The 24,219-nt window shown below is 41.3% G+C and overlaps 1 protein-coding gene across 1 annotated transcript in view; it reads right to left on the reverse strand.

Moving 5' to 3' along the window:
- The window catches only part of sik2b (salt-inducible kinase 2b), a 40,703-nt gene extending 18,632 nt beyond the window's left edge, over window positions 1–22,071 (reverse strand). The window contains exons 1-4 of the mRNA XM_070905451.1: window positions 21,661–22,071; window positions 17,977–18,093; window positions 12,416–12,479; window positions 2,630–2,791 (exon numbers count right to left, since the gene is read on the reverse strand). Coding sequence (XP_070761552.1) covers window positions 2,630–2,791; window positions 12,416–12,479; window positions 17,977–18,093; window positions 21,661–21,798 — 481 coding nt within the window. The 5' untranslated portion in view covers window positions 21,799–22,071. The remainder of the gene's footprint in view (window positions 1–2,629; window positions 2,792–12,415; window positions 12,480–17,976; window positions 18,094–21,660) is intronic.
- Between the last annotated feature and the right edge of the window lie 2,148 nt (window positions 22,072–24,219).

The raw sequence follows: 24,219 nt of genomic DNA on the forward strand, positions 1-24,219 counted from the left end.
AGTATGGAAGCACAGGTCTGGACATGCAAATTCAGACTAGTGCTGAAGCAATTAGAGGATTAGTCGAGACACAGAAGTAATAAACAATTTTAATAATCAATTAACTGTGCAAGTCATTCATCAGGCAAACATGCCAAACATTCACAGTGCGAGGATTTACCTGTTTTATAGCACTGTAAATTGAATATCTTTGGATTTGGGACTGTTGGTCAGCAAGGCTGAATTACCAACTGGACCAAGTGGGCACCTGCTCAGGGGCCCTGGACTCACAGTGGGCCCAAAGGCTCCCGCTTCACCATGTGACAATTAGTTTGTTGTTTATAATTACATTGTTTTTAAATTCTGTATAAAGCATATTTAAACTAAAACGATGAAAGACCTGCATCATTACCTAATCTTGAGAGTTATCTAAATCAATCAAGATAAAATTAAATAAAAACTAATTTCAATAAGATTCAATAAAAGCAAGGAGTGGTAAAAGGTGAGACTTAATGGAATTTACAGGCGTTTTAAAATCTATCTTTAAGGCTTTGTTTTAGTTTATATTGTGCATCTTCACTAAATTAATTTGCACATAATACACACAAAGTACATATATAGTGCATAGAGATGGGGGGGGGGGGCACAGCACTTTTTAGCATTTAGCATTCCTGTAGCAATTTGAAGATGTCAGAAGATATTAGACTATTTTTTAGACATTTTATAGACAAAATAATAAAATAAAAGCCAAACAAAATTATAGCCATACAGTTGAATCAACCATTTCTTGTTGTTAGTTGCAGCTCTACCCAAAAGCAATGCAGCTGCTTTTCTATGGAGCGGGTCCCTGTTTTGTTTGTCATATGCGCACATGTCGTGATACACAGTCCTGCCAATGGTGTCACACTGTTCCACTGACCTACAGATGGCAGTAATGTGCCAAGATACGCAGCAATGTGCCAAAAAAAGGCAGGAAAGAAGAAGACTGCTTGCAATGCAGGTTTCAAACTTTAAAGAAAAATCGTCTTTGCAAACGTTTTATGAGGAAGGAAATGCATTCATCACATTTATTACATCTCAAGAATGCACACAAGGCATTTTGGCGAGTAATACTGATTGTAAACATAACTTTTGTTTGTTTACAAGAAAACTCCACAGGGCACCTTTAATAAGATCTACAAAAAATCAATAGACTAATTGATAATGACAATAACCCATTAGACGCAGCTTGAGAAGCAGATTAGCCCGAGAACTTTCTTTCACCGTGGTTGAATGGGTGGCTGATCTGAACTGACACTAATGTTACTAATGCAGTGAGGACATTTGAAGTGAGGACTGTCCGTCTTGTGTACAGTTAAAATCTTACGTGTTTACTCGTCTAAACTTCATTTACCGTTACTCTTATCAGAGCGTGCTGTGGGTAAGAGAAGTACAGAATGTACCTTTGCTGCTGATGTCCTCCCCAGAGACGTTTTCTCTAATCACAAGTCAGGTAATGTTCTGTTCATTGTTTTCCTGCTTCAAATCTAATCTGCCGTGCGGACAATCGGCTGTGAGTCAGACATGTTTGTGAAAATTACTGCTGGGGTAATAACATCTCCAGGTTTTCATCTTGGACCCTTCTGAGAAACAGTGAATGGGACGATGTGAGCAATCACATCATCATTTATTTTGTTTGTTCGTTAATTTGTCTTCATCCGACTTCATCTTTTAGAACAAATAAAAGCCACTGCACACTGAATGACTTGTATGAAGGTTAACTTCTGTCATTTATCGACCAATAAACAATGATTTTATTCTACTCTTTGGAGTAAATGATATGAAGTGCTTTGAAGACAAGAGGCCATTTTCCCTGGAGCACACATTCATGCTGTGTCTGGTATCCTTTCACACCTGTATTTTTAGCCGTCCTCATATGATCAGCTCACCTTAGATGGATTTTAGAATCAGCTCTGAATAAAGCCCAAGATAAACCTCGGCCTCTTTCAAGACATAGTCACAGCTGCAGTCCTGCCACCCTGCTATGCACCGCTCCTTATCATTCCTACTTCGTCCACTCATCTGCCACTCTGTCTCCGAAGTAGCCAATCCATATCATCGCCTCCTCTCCTCCTCCAATTAAACCCAAACTCTTCCCTCCCACCACCCTTATTCACTCCTAGCCTCCCCCTCCTCCACTCTGGGAAACAGCGGTAGGGTGACATTCTCACTAGCTAGCTCTAAATGCCAGTTGCTTAATAATTACACTTTGAAGCTTGTACTACAGACCTCCAGTTTAGTCTCAAATCTCTGCCACTGGGTCTCTTCCTCTTTTTGTCCCGTCTTTAATGTTTCCTCCTCAAGAATAACGCTAGGGGTCACTGGGAGGGATTTTTGATCTCCTCTGATCTGTTTTCTTAAGGTGGAACAAACCTTTGGATTCCTGCTGAAATGTCGGTTGTGGCATCTTTCAGCCAACGGCTATCTCGCATGCAACCTCTGATCACATCTCAACACTGTGCAAATGGCCTGGGCAGGTAGTTAAGACATTTCTGAACTATACCGGCACTGAGATCATGGCAGGCAACGCTTCAAAACGAAATGATTCCATGCAGAGACATCCTGTATTTCTCATACATAAATGTCCTCCTGCTCTAAGTCATTACGGTACCTGCGATCTTGATGTTCATGTGGCCATCCAGCAGCAAATTCTCCGCCTTTAGGTCCCTGTGGACGATGTTGCGGTTGTGACAATACTCCACCGCCGACAGGATCTGCCAGAACTTCCTCCTGGCTTCTAGCTCACTGAGACGGCCGTGCTTTGCCAGGTAGTCTGCAGCCAGAGAGAGAGACACAAAGACAGTAGGGAGAGGTGACGTGTCATGTTAGAAGTAGATGCAGAGAATATTTTACTTGACTTATACAACATGACTCTGCAGGCCTTTCAAACACGGGAAAAGGTCTCACTTTGTACGGGTGAAAAGAATGCATTAGTGCAGATTTTTCATTCCACTGAGTGTTGGCGGTTGTGTTGAAAGGATAATTTACTTTTGATGAGGTGCAGGCCTGGTGCCAACAGTAGTTCACAGCTGCCCTACATTACAGCATGCTTTGGAAAGTGATTCAGCGCAAGATGTACAATGTAATTTTTCTTCTGAAAACCCTGTTCTAACCCTGTGTGTATGCGTGTTTAAGAGTGTGTGTGCACATGTGTAAGTAGGCAATGGTTGAGAGTGGGGAATGCACAGTGTTGTCATAGCCAGAGGAGGAAATGGGAGGACGAGATTTCTGAGAACTGGTCTTCTGCTACATAATGTCCACATTAGGACACGTTGGAACAGGGTGTGAGTTGGGGGTTTAATAATGATGCAGAGTTTGTCAGTGTATGATTGCAGTGCACACACAGACATAAAAACACACTTGACAATTAGTGGGAGAAATCAAGATACCAATGTAAATATGAACCGTAGTAGTAACAAAAACATCTGTTTCATCTGCTTACTCTGTAAGACTAACTGAGTTTGTGGTTGTTTAGAAAGACGCATGAAACCGGAATCTATGCCATCTCTGGGAGGCCAAAGTCATAAATTTTACTGTCTTCTTTCTCAAAGCATCCAGATCACTGATCACTTTTCTTATTGTCTGCTCTCACACCGCCCTCTCCGTTTTTCTAACCTTTCACACTCAGCGTTCACTAATTCTTACAGAGTTGGCCTGACAGACTATTTTACAGGATGCGTGATTTTTTGCAGCCCTGTGAACTTTGGAAAGTGTGGTGTTTGTTGCTGTCGGCAGGGTTCCTCTTCACACCTCTCTGTCCAGATAGCTTGCAAACTCTTCAATTCACACTCTGCGGCAAACAAGATAGGACACTCTGTGTTGGCTTTCCTTCCAGCTGGCATGGATACAGACCACCGTCCAAACCTGACGACAATGCACAACAACCACAACAAACACAGCCAACAAAACTTCATAAATGAGTAAACGGAGTGTGCAAAATATAAGGAACACATATCATCCGAGGACCCACAAGGTCAATCTCATAAAAGAGCATTTTTGTAATCATAAAGTAGACAGGGACTTGCAGCTTAGTTCGCTCGACATATTAAAAACAACTTTTTGCCTTGTCATTGCATTTGTTAGAAATACCTTATATCTTTTCCTTTTCTTTTTTCTTTTTTTTTTACACAAGTCATATTGCTTTGATTTCCCTGATGTGCACACACATTTATGTAAAGATAAGATCACTGAAACTAGGCCTCTGTCGAGATGCACAGAGAAGTCACCACTAACATCAAAAACATTATGCCATCAACTAAACATGAGATATTTAAAGTAGAGCAACATGTGCCCCGAGACCAACGACATGCATCGCCTTGTAAAGATCTTAACAACTCTGTATTGTCTCAACTCAGGATTGACCAAAAGGCCAGCTGTGTGTTGGGACAAAGACAATAAAATGACTGAAGGCCCTAAGTTGCACTATTCAGCTTCATGGAGATGATGCGGTTCCGTCATCGACAGCGTGGTTGATAAATAGCTAACATCTGACAGAGTGAGAAAACCTGATTAGATAGTGGCTGGCAAATTCCATAGAGGAGGCCGTTTAGTGAGGGCAGCTTTCATGCAACAATGCTAATCAAAAAACACACTGGGGAGGGGAATGTGTCGAGGAGGTCCAAGTATGCACCTGTGAGGACAACAGGACTCTAAAGTAACAACCGTTCTGGGATCAAAACTCTCCCTTTCTTGGTCTGCCTCTGTATGCTTCCACTGAAGCTCTTGTCGAAGGGTCAAACAGCAACAAGCTTTACGAACTAATTCGACCAAGGGTGAGATACAATAATCATCAGAAGAAAACTAAAATTGTTGGACACAGCCCTCCCAATTCTGACTTGAAAGGTGTGTGGGGGGGGGTTCCGACACTGTTCGACCTTCCAACAAGCACTTCGTTTCAGCACACCGACGCCTCAACTCTCTCACAAACTTTCACACCCAGTTATTCTCTTATTCCCTGCAGCAACCATGCCTCCTTAGGGCAACATCATGGAGTTTCTAATTAGAAATCTATGGCTGCAGGTAACGATTAGTTTCATTATCAGTTTAACTGCAAATTATTTTCTTCGTTTGGTCTTTAAATGTCACAAAATGTCCATCACAATTCGGCAATGTTCAAATTCATATTGCCTGTTTGGTCTAACCAACAGTCTATAACCCAAAGATAGTCAGTTTCCAATCATAGAAGACTAAGAAAACCAGCAAACATTCACTTCTGAGGTGCAAGAGCTGGTACATTTATGGCATTTTGGCTTTAAAACTTAACAGATGAATCAATTACTACTTGCTTCAGCTCTAAAAATAATCTCGATTGACTGTTTTAACACTAAAATGCTAAAAAATAAAAAAAATAAAAATGCTGAACATCACAACTAATCTTAATTCTGCATGAACAGCAGCACTGTGTTGCTATTGCTTGTTCTACAGTAGCACTTGAAAAACAAGCCATTACTGTCTGAGCAATCAACACTGCGCAGACACACACACACGCACGCATATGCACACATACACAAATCCACACTATGCGGTATGTTGCCCCAGTGGAAGGATGAGTAATCCACTGATACAATGTTGGCGAGGGCAAGGACCTCAGCACAGTGAGGCATACAGAGCTGCATTCTGGGAAAGGGAAGAGAACAAGTATGAATCATAGGGGTATTAGGGAACAGCTCAACAACCACTGTGTTCCACTTCTGCTGAGAGCTGGGCGAGGAGCTACGTCTCTTAACAGCTGCTCAGGTTTGGAGGGGACAAACATCATGGGTACAAACTGGCTTGTTGGCTAGACCTCTGGCTGGACTTCAGATAACACCGTGGGGCAGGCAAGGGGAGAGAGTGTGTGTGTGTGTGTGTGTGTGGGTAGAGGACAAGGGGCAAACACACACTCTGTTTCCACATCAGTAACTGATACCCAAACCACTTAAATACAGCAGCCACATTAAAGTCACGTCTATGTGGGTGTTGATAGATGTTGGTGCTGATTTAATACTGGCACCCTCAGGGGTTAAACTGGTCTGGAGCCAGCTGGAGCTGAGCGCTGCACTTTCACCCAAGTTATAACGCGCCAAAGATCAGCTGCAGCTACTGCTTGTGACAGTTAACTTCTCTTCCATGGGATACTTACAAGAACTCATTCAGGAGATATTCAAATAAAAAAACAAAAACAAAGCTCAACACCTGCAACCACTTATAAATACCTCTCCATTCAAACTCAATCAGGGCAGGGCTGTGTAGTGTTGGGTGATATGTTGAAAAGGTGCCTTTGTATTTATTGTCACATTACTCCAACAGAGTTTTGAATGTAAGGCCTGTGACAATCATGGCCAATCACAATCATTACTTTGTCCCCTCGTACTGCCCATTCTGTAGATTTGCCTGTTTGACATGCTAAAATAATTGCTCACAATCTTCATATTGCTACATAAACCTCGTAATGATCAACTAACCAATTTTTTTTGTTTCTGGGAACACCACAATAAAATGTAATCAGAGCAATTTCTATCCTTCCCTGGTACCCAAACATTAGTTGCAGCCCTACATAATTACAGTAAATTTGTAAAAGAAAATTGGATTACTCCACAGAAATAAATCACTACAATACTCTTTTAATATTCCTACAGGAATGAATAACATACAACGTCTATGGTACTCTATACTGTGGCCCAAATGTAATTTACAGGTGCCATCTCATCACATGAAATAAGTGTGTATCTTTTATCTCACCTATTTGGACTGGTTGAACAGCTGCTTCTTGATGCAATCAGAAAGTCAGACCATTTTCAGACACAAATAACAGGTGTTTTGATGTGTCACAAAACAATGTCAGTGTGGCAATTAAAAACAGTGGGTATGCTTGGTAAATAAGAATGACGCATGTCAAGCTACCTCTCAGTGCATTTTATGCTTTAAATGCTTCCTTAGCCAACCAGGAAAGAATTGTTTAATTTATGGGTTAATACTTTGCTGAGGATATTTGAGGAGGCAGACATATAGAAAACCCATAAAGTTATGTTATAATCTCCTCATGATGTCTATTGTGGGTGTGATTGTATAACAATGTACTCCCAACCTCCAAGTAGCATTACTTTAGTATTAAAGTTACAATGCTTAATGAACACTTACTAAACACACTTAATTAAGTTCTGACACTGACATGTTAGGGTTAGGTAAGATAATGTAGATGACATTACCCTTTTTATTTATACATGTATAACTAAAACACTACACCGTTTCCAAATGTCTGCAATCACTGAAGAAGATGAGCACAAATTACCTCGGCTCAAATGTAGAAAAACATGTCAGGTTTATTCTGGCATGACAACATTTTTCCTTCAGCAGGTGGATCCTTGAAAGCTGCCATGTAAGACGCAGCCTGTCACTCAACTGAAAACACGTTTTGTAAATATCAAAAAGGGAGGAAGTCTTTCCAAGCACTCCTTTCCAAGCATCACCACAACCCATAGAGATTGAGAGCAACATACTGTATCTGGAGAGCGATGATATATTACTAACTGACTGATAGATTGTGTCTGTGCATATAATTTGTTTGGATAATGCTGCCGTTGGTCAGGTCTGCTAATCTGAGAACGTCCTGTAGAGTATGTACGTCTGCGTTTGTCCTTCAGATCTATTTTGCACATTGTGTGGATGGGTAATGTATCATGTAGCTACATCAGCACTGTTGACTGAACAGCAGTGAATGAGACAACTTCACAAATGGTATCTTTGTTGAAGGTTAAACGTCATTGCAACAATTTTTTGCAGCTAGAAAAAAAACAACGTAAGGAAACATCCAGAGTTCAGGTTTATATCATATATCAACTATAGTATAGAGACCTTGGAGATTATATTCATATATTTTAGCCATTTAGGAGTCATTGCTAAATTTGGGGGACTATGAGTGAATTCATTTTGGGTCATACGTCTTTGTAGAAATAAGAAATTGAAGTTATTTGGTACCAAACAACTGGTCCTACTTTGGGCAGCCGTTCCTCTATCCATTTCTGTTTTTCCCCTCTGGTCATCAAAGTCAAACCTACCACACTCTGGCGGGTGACAGATCTGAAAACTGACCCAGTAAATATGAAGGTTGGTTTATGGTGACATAGAAATTGACAGCCCAAGTACATAAGAATGTGTCTGAAGTGTTTCTTTGAAGTCAACAGTCTCGATGTCTCATTCCCTTTCCATCAGTCAGACAAGAGATCTGATTCTGAGTGATTCTACTCACTGCCAGCTATTATACTCCCCTCTTTCCAGCACTGCTTTCTTAAATATGCATGCCCTACATTTCCCCACCACCTTCCAAATTCAAATGGATGTCCCCTGCTCTCGCCTCTATTCTCTTCTGCCTCCTCTCCCCTCCTGCCTCTGCTCTCTGCAACTCCGCTTTATTTGTGGCTGACCCAATTTCCAGGTTTGATCCATCCTGCGGTTTTGAGGCAGACTGTGGAGCGGCAGACTGACTGACTGACTGACTGACTGACTGACAGACAGACACAAAGGCACACCAACAAGCTGGCATAGATGCCTCTGCTGTGCCCATTACTGTGCCCACCCACCCCTTTTGAGAGAATGAACCCATCACTCTCCGCCTCCTTGTGCCAAACCCAGCTCCGCTTCTTTGTCTTTATGGCTCCAGACGTGCACACACACACATACACTACCCCTCCTGCTCCTCCACAACACCATTTACTGAGAATCGGAGGCTCATCCATTGTCTCACTGATTCCCTGTAACAGGGTGGGCTGCTAAGCATCCACAACAACTTCACATCTTCCACTCTTGGTAACCTATGGCCAGGAGTAGACCTGAGAGATTCATCATGTCAGAAAAGCCTAACTCTCTGGAGGGCGACAGTGGAGGAAGAGGCTGGAGATCTGGCTTGGCAGCATTTCAGTTTGCCTGAATGACTTGATCCATCTCCAGAAAGCATATTTGGAAATCAGAAATTATTGTTCAATTTTGTGAGATTGAATACTGTAATGCTAGTCTAGTGCTGCAGCTACCAGTCGGTGTCTGCCTGGCTAAGTCAACGCTGCCGCTGCTGCAGCTGATGATGACATAAATATGTCTTACATAACTATATTACATTGTGCAATCAGGGCAGAGGGGTCCGAGGAATCAGGACATAATGGTTTTATAATACCCTGAGATGATCCATGAGAAAATCTATGGATTACAGAAAATGAGGTTGACCAATCATTATTGGTTGTCGAAAGGAATAGTTCGACATTTTGGGGAAATACGTCACTTTCTTGCAGAGAGATGAGAGGGTCAATAATGCTCTCATAAATGTCTGTAAACTATGAAGCTAGAGCCATGAGACCGTTAGCTTAGCTTAGCACAGAGACTGGGAACAGGGGGAAACAGCTAGCATAGCTCTGTTCAAGTAATAAAAACAAAATCTGCCTACTAGCAACTCTCAAACTCACTATGTAACATGTTTGTATCATAACTTGTTTATCAAATCTGTACAAAAAACTACAGAAACAACGGCTGATTTATTTTTTCTTGGTGACAGCGTCATTATGCTAAACTATGCTAACCTACCTTTTCCTGGACGTAGCTTCATATTTAATAGACAGATATGAGAGTGGTATCAAGAGAATCAGAGAATGAGCATATTTCCAACAATATCAAACTATTCCTTTAAGAGCAAGCTGTCCGGAGAAGGGACTGTAATATTCTGGTCATTACATAGCTTGACCAGGCGAACAGAAGCTGCCTCTTCTCTAACTACAATAAGCTGCAGTGGCTATAACATACACACTGACACAGATGAGTCACTTCTGTTTTATCTCTGTGTACTTCTCTACTTCCTGCACATTTTTAACCACACTCATTCTCATTCTTTTTTTTTTCTTTCTTGTGTCTGCTTCCCAGCTCTCTCTAGGTCACAGGGGCAGGAGTTGCTGCTGCTGAGTCAACATCACAACTGGAACACTGGCCTCAGAATTAAAAACACACACACACAAACAAACACACACACACACAAGACATGCCTATTAAGTTTACTGTAGACTATTGCTAGAGTAATCCTCCCAGCTACTGTGTCTGGAAGCAGGCCGAGTGTACACATTCCCAGACTGTCTAATAGGTGAGGCCAATAATCTATGTGGTTCATGATCCACTTAAAGGTTGTCCACATCAGACAGGTCTATACTTGTGTTATAAATTCTTGAAATATTTGAATGTAAGGTTTAGTTCAGAACTGGAATAATTCCAGGATTTTCTTTTGCTTTTGAAAAAAAAAAAGTAATCCTGTGATATTTGATTGAAACATTTATAATCCTGCAACAAATGTAAAAGAACAGTGCAATAAATGTGCTCTTTCTTTAGGCCAATGTCCAAAGTGAGTGTGTGTGTGTGTGTGTGTGTGTGTGTGTGTGTGTGTGTGTGTGTGTTGTAGCGATAGAGCGCACGTCGTGTTATGGCAGACCAAGATAATTTCTTATCTTGGTGTACTATTCTTGCTATGTTCTGACTTGTCTGTCTTTTTCCAGCACAAGTGTCTTTATTTGTGCTTCACTCTAAAACAGTGTGTAAACCACTTCTACTGTAAAAACTCATCATTGTGCCTCCTGTTCACTTGGAAACTATGTTTACTTGTCTCTCAAAAACCTGGTAAATGACTTGACTGGAAATTATTGTTTATAGCAAAGGGATCTTGTTTTTCTATCTGTCCCAAAGGTGCAAAATGAATAAGGCAAGCTGTGTGTTTTTTCTCTGTGATCTGCTTTCGTAACTTGTTGCAAAATGAGTGAAAACTTCAACATCTGGTCCTTTTTAGTCATTTAAAAATCATTATGAAAGACCTTCAGGCAGCCATGATGAATCATAGATGCTTTGTTTATGTGACATCTATTTATCTCCTATTAAGACGACTTTGAAGTGTTCACTCTTCATACTGCGAGTTTCAGAATACCACTTTATGTGATTGTCGCATTCTTGAAAGTCAAGAATAGTGTATTTTGTTGTTTGTCTGCTTTTAGCTTGTTTTGTGGTGTTTTCCTCTTGACCCAATCTCTTCTGAAAGAGAGAATCTTAACATAGCTGCAATGATGAGATGTTTAGTAGATTAACAGAAAAATAATTGGAAAACATTTAAATAATTGCTTCATAATTTAAGTTATTTTTTTAAGCAAAAATGCCAAACTGCAGAGCTCCAGCTTCTCAAAAATGAGGATTTTCTGCTTTTCTTTGTTTTCTGTGAGTGTTGGTTGGGTAAAACAAATTGTGATGGGCATTTTTCACTATTTTATAACATTTTTAAGACCAAACAACAAGAAAATAGGCAGATCAATCAATAATGCAAATAATAGTTAGTTGCAGCCCTAAATTTTAATAAAAACATATTAACTCAATCTTAGCTAAACCAGACACAGTCAGCATTGCCCGAGATATTGTGCTGCACAGATATGGAGTGCCATCTTAAATATTATTAAGAGCCTGCTATAATTCCAACATTTTAAGAAAAAAATGTCATAACATTTAAATCATGCTGTTTAATTAATCTTGATGACGTCTACTTCATCCTTTTTTTCCTTTTTTTATATGATTATAATCAGATGATTGGTGCAGCATTGCTCCATTGTGTCTCATGTTTTCCTTTATATTATTGGTCTTTGCATGTATTTTATTTTGTTAACTCGTGTCTTTTCATATGTTTTTATACTCTCGATCTGGGGAAAGGTCCACTGTATAAACCTGTAGTTTCTTGACCTCTCCTATCACGTTTCATTCCTGTTATTGGTTATAATGCTGTGCAAATAAAAGTAAACCAAACTTAACTAACTTAACTAAAGACAGTCCTTTTTTTGGCTACTTTTTGCAGATCTGCTCTTAAACATCCCAACAGTTTAAATTAAAAGCAGAACGATAGTTTAACTATGCAGAATTTAATCTCGGTGCCCTGTAACGTCAGTGGAAATAAAGGAATGGCATTGGCCAGCGTGTAAAAAGTAATCTTGATATCTTGCATAATCTGATCATCTGAGTAGTAAACCAGTAACAGCAAGTGATTCTGCACCACCCATGGTAATAAATCAGTCCTTTTCTTTTTGAAGCTGCCTTCGCGGGCCGTCAGTGATGTCATTTTATATGACAAGAAAACGGTGTCAGCACATTTAGCACGGCAATTACTTGGAGCACATGACGAGGGCATTGTTCCCAGATTTCCATCAATCATGTGACCTTTGAGATGGAGGCCGAGATAAGTGTAAGAGCAACGCAAACTCAACAAGACTTTGATACTTCCTTGTTTGTCAAAAACATATACTGACGCAACAGTGCAGATTTTTTGTGCAACTGATATGGGGAGGACGTGAATGAACTGGGTGGGACAATGTTTTAAAGATACTGAGGTCAGACTGATCTTGTACTTGAAAAGATCACTCACCGAATATCTCCCCATTCTTGGCATACTCCGTGACTAAGTAAAGCATGTTCTTCGTCTCCATCACCTGAGAGAGGGAGAGGACGAAGGAACAGGGGCCGAGGGAAGGGAGAAAAGAGTGGGAGAGTGAACGTGAATACACACAGAGGACCACCTTTCAATAGCAACAGATAATCCAAATCAACAGTCTCCTGCAACAAGAGAGAATTAGAAGACATACAAAAGACCAAAATGTTACACAACTGTCCACATGGCTTTCTCTGATTCTCTGAGTTTCAACCGCAGTGTCTGGCATCCAAAAAGTCAAGAGCAAAATGCATGAATGGCACAGGGTCTAAATATGGCATCCGTGCAAGAGAATGGAGGTGGACGGCTGGTGTTGCGAAGTATATTTGAATGGTACTTAAAACCTTTCAGTCCTCACACGGTGCTGTGTTGTGTAGGAGGAGGAGAACCGATTTAGAAACAGAAACACTCAGGAGATGAATAGAATTAAATGCGGAGGGGAGAATCAGATGGAGAGGGGAGGATGAATCAGACACAGTGAGCCAGACATTCACACTAGAAATCCTACGCTCATTGTTTATGATCAATTTTCCATCTGTTACACTGACCGATTCATGGATATAGGAAATGAAAGCCAGTTTGTTGTTTTTTTTGGGTTGGCCCTGGTTGTGTAACAAACAAATGTTGTTCTCTCTGTATTGTGGAGCTTGAATACAACTGATTGATGAATTAAGCTCTTACTTAATATCGTTCAATCAAAACCAGGAGCACTGTGGGCCAAGACAGCATCTAATCTGGGAAATAAACCTCTCTCACAGCAGACATTTTGACATGTCACAGCAGGGAAAGCACAGGTGTAACTAATAGTATTAACGATGGCTCTGTTTCATTTAGGTGTGCCAGTAAACCAGCATGTACAATAGCAGGGCCCTGGCACTGGCACACCTGAGTGGAATGCAGCCATTGTTAATGTTATTAGTTACACCTGTGTTTGACAAGATAAAATATCCACCATGAGAGAGATCTATTTCCAAATGATGGCGGATGTCTTTCTATCGTTATGTTGTTCCTGCTGTGATGGAATCCAGCAGCTACATGCTAACTAGCTTCATATGTTGTCATGGATCCATTAGCTGTCTTAAGCTGTTCATTCATCTATTCTATAAACCAGTCTGGGAAGGCATTGGGCAAAAAGAACAACACATGTTTTGGGCAGCATTTTTCAACTTTAACAACAATCTTGCAAATAGTGCTGGGTGCTGACATTTTCTTTTATACTACTGCTGATACAATACCAGAGTTTCTTCTTACTTTTATTTTCATTTGCTTATCAAGGACAACACACATTCATTAACATCAATATGATGTAACTGTCAGTTTAGTGCGTTCCTTTTGCTGGTTGATGTTCCAAAAACCTCCCGTTTTTGAAACCTTACTTTGAGAAAAACATTTTCTACGAAATGAAGCAAAGTTAACCAAATCTTAAATGTATTTTTAACACAAGAAGCTGCACAATAATTTAGCCTAAATAAAATAGTCTAAAATTATTAGCATTTTAATCTGGAACTGTTCTATCAACAAATTGAGTAAACAAGATTATATTTACAGATTCAGCGCCAGATTTCGATACACAACAGTCGTCAATACTCTGTGCTTCGGACTAATTTCAGTTGGTAGGCAAAAAATGTTGAGGTTTGACACCCAGCCCTACTTGCAAGTCCAAATATCAAGCCAATATGGCACCTCATGCTTTTGCATGAGATGAGTAAAGTTCAACAGGATCTTAATACTGTGTCACAGACCGTGCTATACTTTAACAAGACCATTTGTATTACACGCCTGCAGCTGCTTAACAGTAAAAGCCTTCATGCACTGCCAGTAATCACTATATGCAGAGATAATACATTAAGTACACAGTATTATAAGTATACAGTATTTCTGGCTTCAGACAAAGCAGACTCCTTGTTGTGAATAACTGTGATGGGGGAAATAACTGAAGCTAAACCTCTGTCATGTAATAAACTGTAATACAAGTGGAGAATTCATAGGTTGAATTCCAGATACCAAGAAATGCAAGCTGCACTTTGTGGTGTCTGATACTGCCCTTCTCTAAAGGTGATTATAACATCATTGCTGTACATGTGACATGTACCGAGATGGTTGACCATCTCAATGTCTGAATATCAGGCTATGAGGACGGGCAGCTGTATTGGTGAATCGCATGCTGAACGCAGGCTAAACTGTTTTAATACAAGACTGTGAATGAACAATATATACATTTAAATGTAATTATTTTAAGGGAATGTGAGCATTAATTATAGTGTAGAGGATATCGAATTAGGGTCATGATCCATGCAATATCCTCAATTTATTCAAGCATTTCCTGTAACATGATGAAAGTGAAAGTACCGATAGACAGAGACTGATTTTGTAATTTTGTAAACAATATCCAGTAAATACTGACTGCTGAAAATCTTTGTACTTGTAGAGAGACTCATGGCAGATTAGAATAAGAGGGAAAGTGGAAAGCGAGAAACACCCAAGAGAGTCAGAGGATGGTGAGATGTAAAAGGGGAAAAGAGGTGAAGAAAATGTTTACAGACTGGAGTCAATAGAGAAGAGGCCACACAACACATGACAAACTAGAGAGGGGTCTACAGTTGGGTTGTGTCCGTGTGCCTTCTGTAGCTTGGGCTACCCTTTAGGCCACAGGGCCGACCCCAGTTTATGAGACTGGAAAGGAAATCGCTAATTGACGTGAGCTGATTGGATGGATGGGCCGTTGGAAATAATGATACACACCAAAATAACACAGCAGAAAGCTGGAACGGTGCCACATGGTTGTGTAATGAAAATGAACACTCATTTACTTTCCCTAAACAAAGTAACAGGACCCAAAGGCTTATGTAATGCAACTGAATCACCAAAATTGTTGAGTTACCGGTGGTTAGGCTATTTTGTGCCAGACAGCAGACATCACAGTAACTAGGTGAAACAAGTTTCCCTTTGGCTAGCTAATGCACCAACAAAGTGCAACAGCTAGAACAAATAAACTTTGAGTCTCGTAAAAATGTATGTGAACTTCTCTTGCACACCTGAACATGCATTCAACTACTATAAAAGGTGCCAAGGGCATGAAGGAAATTACATTTATGGGACTTATTTCAATAAAAATGTCATCATACTACTGATAGTGACAATGGGCCAAAGACCACCACACAGCAAGATTATTTGCGTCTTGACCTTAAAAAATTAAAAGCAAATTTCTGCTGCATGAAATTATATCACAATTAAAAACGCATTTAAAAAATTAACCATTACAGTTTACAGCTGCACAGAAAGACATGGTGTACAGTGTTTCCCACAGGTTGAGAATTTACTTGTGGTGGAGGGGGGCGCGGCGTGTGACAGCGCAGCTTTGTGACAGGCGGGTTCAGTAATAAACTACCCATAGTCCAACTACCCTCATAAGTTAAAATAAGATGGTAAGTAAGTCATGACAGTGTGACAGTGAGGCAGCATGCATAACACCAGGACCCTGAAACTGAAGCAGCTAAATGGAATTCAGTCATCATTCATTTTATTATTTACACCTGTGTCTTAAAAAAAAAAAATTAAAGTAGACATCTTCTTGGCAACTTCAGATCACTTGAGCTTTGGGTCTTTTAGCTAAATCATTGTGCAAATAAATACTGACAAAAATAAGATAAAAATAAATACTGTGCCCTCATTTTCCAATAAATATTCTTTTTCTTTTTAAAAAAAACGTAGTTTCCCATAAAGTCGGGGGCCACAGACAAAAATTAGTAATGGTTTTTAAACAAGCAATAAAGCTATTCTGGCCTAAAGTAGAAGTTTTACAAGTAAGCTGACGGTCAATAAAAAGTGCGCATGTAACATATAAACACAGTCTAAATAGAGCATGACACTGCAGTAAAGGTCAGATCTGACGTCCAAGTACAATAATAAAACATTAAATTTATATAATCTTCAACTGCTAACAAGTCTGAATCATACCAGAAGCACCTTCACACAGTGCAGAGCACGCACAGATTGTCAGTCAGTCATTAACTATGCTCTCATATCTTAAACTATCCAGCGGTGGCAGGTTCTGCTAGGCAGCCGTTGTTTGCTAATGCATTAGAAAATGACCTGGATTGGTCCTGCGCCTCAATACCCCCGACTGCTAAAAGAACCTGGAGAGAAGATTTGTTCACAGATTAGCCAGAGGCGCGGCTAATTCAAGGCCACCTCAACAGATACAGTTACATCGGGCCCACGCTGCAATGCATGTTACATGTTACAGTATCACCCCTGCTCTATTAGGGGCCTTCTTTGACCAGGGGCCAGTTTCACAAAGACAGATTTGGGATTATGGCTTAGACTTAACTAAGAGTCAGACTTCAGACTGCTCTTAATTATCTTAAATTTGACTACTTTTCAATGAATTTGGGGTAAATAAATAAACTAAAAAACATGGCTGACCAAGCAACTGTGACAAACCCCTCAGCTCTGTTCACTACAGCAGAAAATGTTTGCCCTCTGGTAGAATTAAAGTTACAGGACATTTTACTAAAATAATAGCGACAATGGTAAATTAGTATTAATCCCACAGTCGACAGGAGCATCAAAGATAAGCTCAGGATCGTTTCTTTGGGCAAAAAGGACTGATGATGTCCTCACTGCTGTATATTTCCAACAGGTTACTGCGCTCTTTCCGTTCTCATTGCTCGCTCCACAACATTGCAACAAACCACAAATTATAAACCATGTTTTCTTCTCTTTTTTTTTTTTTTGTCATTTCTTGTCAGCAGGTGTCTCTGATTGTTACCATGGAAACATGAGTCTTAGCTCCGAGTTAGCCTGGGGGTAGGGTGGCTAACTTTTTAGGCTTAATATAAGTCAGTCTTTATTTTTGTAAACGTGTCTAACCTGCATTAGACTAATCTAAGAGCAAACTGGCCTTACACTAAAATGTCTCTGTGAAACCGGCTCGAGGAGCCTTACAACAGCTTACATTAGACAACAAAACGAGAACAATAAATCTGTGTGAATTCAGGCTCGTGTAAGAGACATTAAAGCTTTTACTAAACGATTCAAACTTTTTAAAAGTGTTGACAAGGGTACATTGTTGTTAATGGAAGACTATAACAAACACCCCTATGTGTGGTATACAAACTAAATATATACAGTGACATTCTTCCAACAGCACTGCTACAGTGACAGACTGCAACGAGTTGTGATGGGTCACAGAAAACGTTAGGTCGAAGCACCAAAGACAGAAATGAATCTCCTTAATATCTCTTGATTGAAAGCTTGTCGAGCATGAGACAAAAAAAAAAAGCATAAACCATTCATCTTCGAACAGCACTACAACATCGGGAATAACATCTTAAGAAGATATTTCTATTAGAGATACGCAAAAAAATATGCAAGAGTCCAGATATACTGCAGTCTAAATCAGTAAAAGCAGAGGGCGGAAAGCGGCAACACTGAAAAGATGATTAATTTTGTCCACATCTTGCATGCTAGGCAGTCATAAGAAGCTAGACACTCACCTGGTAGAGCTTGATGATATGGGGGTGGTCCAGCATCTTCATGATCTGAACTTCCCTGTAGATCTTCTCCAGGTTGACAGCATCCAGTTGGGTCTTGTCGATGATCTTAATGGCAACCTGCAGAACGATAGAGCATCAACAAAACAACTCATCAGTCTGTTTCTTACTAACAAACAAAGGAATCATTGTTGGGTCTCATCAGACTTGATGAGCAATAAGGAACACCTCCCCACACTCACACACACACACACACACACACACACACACACACACACACACACACACACAGACACACACACACACACACACACTAGTACAGACAGCAATTTAATATTCTCAATGAAGCAGAAGAAGACAGTGTTTTCTTTTCAGCTATGAGAGCAGAGAACTGTTTGAGACACAAGATAAATACTTAAATACAGCTTGTGCTGAGACTTTCATAAACAGTCTTAAAATGCAAGCCGTGATGAAATATCACATGAAGGTACAGCAGAGGCAAACACAGGCCTCGTTGCGCGCACACACACACACACACACACACAATGACACGTACATGTGTAAATTGCACACTCACAACTTCAACACTCTTGGCTTTGATTAATGATGTCCGGTAGGTAACAAGGCAATATTAACATCTCTCCTTCAGACTGTCTCATAAACAACATTTCATCAGTGTGATCTGAAGTGTTCCAAGCGTCTGTGAGTCAAGCTGGAGGAGTAAACAACCCGAGACCCCGGTTCCCCTCTCAGCAATCGCACCACAGTTAGATTAAGGTAGAAAACTCTTGCCAAGCGTTCAGAACGAAAACAGGACTGCATTAAAAGAAATGTAAGGGGCTTGTTTTGGTGTGGGTGTGTTGTTTCAGGTGCCGGTGAGGCTTGAGCCGTTGAATCGTTTAGTTGATCAACAGAAAATGAAGTAAAAGTATCTGGTTCCAGCTTTTTAACATAAATATTTGCTGGTTTTCTTTGTCTTGTATGGTGGCAAACTGAATATCTTTGGCTTTTGGATTGTTGTTTGGACTAAACAAGCTATTTTAATGCGTCAACTTGGGCTTCTTGGAAATTGTGATGGTATTTTCTACCAAACGATTAATTAAGCAATTAGTTCAGAAACTACAGTGATCTATAATGAAAATAATCATTAGCTACAGCACTAGGTGAGATAATAAAACAGGACCTGGGAAGGCGGGTTTGAGTAATACATCCATGAGTTTCAAGGTTTATTGGATGCCAAAACACTGCACGGCAGTTTATAATGCCATCTGTGACGCAGGATCTTCCTCTGGAAACGTATCACTGTAACGATCATTTTGCCCGCCATCACGACGATCATCAAATAAACAGCAGAGTTGCCCTCTTCACGTTACAGAGTATTTCACCAGGAATGTGCGATTGCATGTGTTTGTCAGAGCAGTGGTATCGCTGAAATAAATAAAGGGGGCTGCGTCTTCATGTGGTTCTCATGTCGGTCTGAACGCAGCCTCATGTTTGGCTTTAATCTCAAAGTGAAGTCAGACATCTCCATCCCACTGACACCCATTTTGAGCCTCTTTAGCATATTTGTAGTTAGCACTTACAGATGTGTAGTAATGGGTGTTTTGATGCGTTTAACACTCTCCATTATTATCTCCCTATCCGCGGTACAGACAGGTATGCAATTTGCCATTAAGTCCTATGAAGAAATCCAAATCTTTTAATGGCACACCGGCTACAAATCGAGACCTCAAGGGCATACAATTCAAAATCACTGGCCTCGTACAGAGGGATTACAGGGTACTTAGTATGAAAAGATCTGAGCTAACCAATTACATTGTCAACAACACGAACACACACACAACTTAAGACTTCTTGTGAACTCTGCTGGCACAAGGTCATTTGAGGATAATGAGTTTCAGCGGGGTTTTAGCTTATACACTAAGTAATGAGAGCAGAAAGGCAGGAAGGCGCTACGATCAGAGATGGACAAATGTACGACCTGCTGAGCTGACAGACAGGACCACATGGGGACGGATCAGCACTGTGTGAACCCACAAGCTGCAATATGTACATAATGGGATGAATGGGTCAGTATAACACGCAAGGGGCCATGACTCGAAAAAGTAGGTTACGCACACACAGGTAACCCTATCTAGGAATAGACACGCAGACGCATCAGATCTGCTGTTTCATGTGTCATTAAACTCTGGTTTTCTTTACACACACTCGCTCCAGGCTAACATCTCGTTTGCCCTGGCAAATTCTCAAGGCAGATGGCATCACATGAAGTTGATAGCCTGCCTCTCCAGCTGACCTTGGCCACTCTAACAAACAGCCTGGCTCCGGCCACGGGCCTGGCCGAGCCAAGCAGCTGCAGCATCTCTCTGTACTGACCAGCGCTGGGTGACCTCTACCAAGAAAGTGGCCTGAAAACCACCAGCATGTTTTCATTCAATCCAAACATCACACCGGCTGAGGGAAGAGATGCAGCCTCTTAGTGAAATCACCTGGTGCAGTGTTTGGCTGAATTTAAAACCTGCATTCACGCAACTGTTAGCGTTACATGGTGGAAGATTACCTGGCTAGACCAACGCTGCGCCACTTCACAGGCTTTAATAACAAGATTAACATGATAAGAGTCTTAAGAGCCATTTTCTTGCCTTGTTATTCATTAAACCTACCAAGGGCCTCGTCTGGATGATGTAAATCTTTGTTTTTCTGTACAGTGCGATTGCTCACATTCAACGACAAACAGTTGGAGGCTCTGGAGAGCAAAGATCAAAGTGTGCCACAAGTCTCGCAGCCTATTTTTCCTATCTCTCCCTCTGTCTTGCACAACACAGCCTTTTCACACACAAAGACTGGACACTCTCTACGTTAAATCCCCGTGTCATTACAATAGAAAGTCATGGCACTCAGTGGCACTGGTCAAGAAAGACCTCTCTGTAGCGAGCTGACATGAAACTACAAATAAACTCAGACACATCCAAGCCCTGTTCGTTCTGCGCTCATGCTGCATCGCCTGAGAGTGTGCAGGATTTGTAACATCAAACCCTCTCCAGACGAAGTGAAGACCCCAGAGCAGTGTCAGTGGATCGCTGTCTGCATGCATGCGTGCAGAACACTTTGCTTTCCAATTACAGAGCTCTGGCTGGCATATCCCTCTCCTCACAAAGCTCTCGGCACTGCTGGCACAAGAAACCACTAAATCACATCATTATTTGCGTTATATAATGGGACCACCGACCCATGCTGCATGCCCCAGATACAGCAACTGGGATGTTTATACCAGCCAGACTCTTGAGTCGGTACACTGTCTGGGTCACCATTACGAAAAAGGAGTACAGGTGTATGATGCTGGTCTAGCAGTAGGAAAGAAAGCATGCATGTTTACAGTTTGTTTCCCAGCAGCACTGGTGGTCAGACCTCTTACTGGCAGTGATGTGGGCTGAGGGGGGTGAACGTGCAGTCTTGTCGCTGCTGCTGTACCTGCAGGATTCAAACATACCAGCTGTTGCTGGCACTTGAGAGGCCAAGTGGGCCGGCAGTTACCTGATCCAAGTTTCTATTAGTGCATGATGTGGACAGCATTACGGTATCTGCTGTGAATATCTAGGGTGTCAACTAGTGCATAAAAGTTATGTAACTCAGCCGAACAGTAGCCTAAGTTAGCTTGCAGGCTAACTAGTTCACCAACACACTCACCTCGGTCTTGGTAATGCGGTGTCGGGCCAGCTTCACGACAGCGAAATTGCCCTTTCCCAAAGTGCGCTCTATGTCGTAGAAGCCCACTCGGACCGGACCCCGGATCAGCGGTTTTTGGAGACTGTCAGCCATGACCATGCTGTTCTGACTGGGACTGTTTGTGGAAGAGTAGAAGGTAGCCAGTCGAGCAAGGGGGACACACACGGGGGGCTCACACGGGCTCGCTCGGGCAGCTACAGATAAAGACGAAAGGAAAACAAACCGCCCGCCGCCGCCGCCGCTGCCGCCGCCGCTCGAAGCGTGTCCATTAAAAATAGACAAAGTTGATTTGTGTGTCGCCCTGCCAGCTTGAACGCTAATGTGGCGACACTCTCCGTCAGTGCGGCGATACGAAGCAGGCCATTTGCTGATCCCGGGGGCTGTCACACCACGTTCTCCACTACAATAGAGCTATAATATTTCAGCTCGAGGTACCTCTATCAGCTCGAGAGCACACGAGTTGACTTGCAAAGAGGCATCATGTTCTCTGGTTGACGTGTATTGACGTCAAAGCCATAGGGGTATTTGTACAGGGGGCGGGGCCACGGAGCAGCTCCACACTTCAGTGCCAATTGGTTGCCAAGACAACCAGACCCACCTCTTACGTCAACCGGTAAAATTGCTATTCTGAAATCTGTTTGCTTGCCTGCCCTCCTTGATTGCACGCATAGGTAACTTTGAAGTTTTGCCCTGCAGGTGTTAAATAACCTTTGTCTGCTGCGAGGGGGGAAACTGCACCGGAAAAGGGTTAAATTAATTCTTAATCAGCCTGAATCTGCCCCCCTTTTAATTGCTCACAGCAATGTGCTCTGCAAGAATGAATGGAAACATTTTTTTTTAGATAAAACAATATGCTAGGATTTCAAATTTAAAAAAAAGAAACAAATTGCATTCCTCAGCATGTCTACTTTTAGTCATATAATCCAGAAAAAAATGCAATGGGTAGTACAAATCCCATAAGATTATAATATATAACATTATATAATGTAACATGCAGGACCTCATGGGAAACTAGACATTTTATCAGCCACAAAGACACTTTGGTCAGCTACATAACAGCACCATCTATTGGCAAAAGTAGAAAATTGAAGGAAGGCCACACATTTCCTTTTGAAATACTGTGCTCAGTATAAAAGTATTTGTACTTTATTAACAGACGTTTTACATTCACACACATCTAATGTCGCACAGACGCTCCCCTGCACACAAATACAAACACATCTGAATATACCCATGTTATTATTAAATAAGTAGTGCAACTGCAATATCTTGTAACCAAACTTTATTTGACACCCAAAACTCACATCATGTTTGAGATATGGCACACATTCACACCCAGCAGTTGTTCTCTTCAGCTCATGCAGTGACAGTCTAACGCAGAGCATGGATTACTAAGCGGGCAGGCAGAGCAGCGCTCTGAAGGCCTCTCCGCTGTCACGCATAGACTTCCTGAATGTAAGAGTTCCAGATGTGCTTTTGGCATTTCCTGTCTAACATTCTCCAAGAACACACTCAGCCTCTCCTTACTGGGCTTGCTACATCTTTCCAAGACACCGAGACCCAACAGCCCACTCAGTACACACTCAGAAATAACACAGGCATTTGTGTTCAGTAATGTATATCCATGGTTATTTTACAAATGTACAAGGCATTCGTTTTTACAAGCAAACACAGATGAATGAGTCCATGACATATTCCAAACTGGTCCTAAAAAAAGTGTCTGCACTGTCAGATCAGTGGGAGGGTTCAGTTTCTCACACAGTCAGGTGGAGTCGGGAAAACCCACAGCTTTGAGGTTTACTGGGGTCAGTGGAGTTCTGTCATCAGTGTTTCCGCATGTCCTGTTCCCTGACATCAGAGTCCAAACAGAAAGCCTTGCACAGGGCTGACACCACTCTTCAGGTTTAGAGAAAAGGTCACAGTAGTCCCTGAATAGGACAACTTCACCGCCGTCGGGAGCCAACAGGATCTTTTTGTCCTTGTGTCTCATATCGTGACGTGATTGGAAAGCGGCTGAGTAGTTTAATTTTGGATTGTTTTCAACATGAGTAACCTTGCATGAGTCCTCAAAACTTGCACTTATTCCCAGGGTTAAATGTGCAATCTACCATGCCAAATATAGCAGCACTGCTGCACTGCTAAGCTGATCTGACTCATTTCTGCTTATTAATTCCTTTCCTTTGAAAAGCCTTATTGCTGCTGTGAAGTCACATAATTTGTCAGAGAATTTGTCTAGATCACAATGACATTAGTGCCACCATACGGTTGACATTTGTGGTTTTGAGTGACGGGTCTCAACAACTATAAGATGGACTGCCATGAAACTGGTACACACATTCATGTCCCCCTCTTATAGTTATAATAACTTTGATGATCCCCTAACTTTTCATCTATTTAATACTTTGTGTTTAGTGCTAATTAGCACATGTTAGCTTGCTATCACATCAAACTAAGATGGTGAACATGGTAAACATTATACTTGCTATACATCAGCATGTTAGCATGCTGACGCATTTAGCT

Source organism: Enoplosus armatus, chromosome 5 (assembly GCF_043641665.1).
Source record: "Enoplosus armatus isolate fEnoArm2 chromosome 5, fEnoArm2.hap1, whole genome shotgun sequence".
NCBI lineage: Eukaryota > Metazoa > Chordata > Actinopteri > Centrarchiformes > Enoplosidae > Enoplosus > Enoplosus armatus.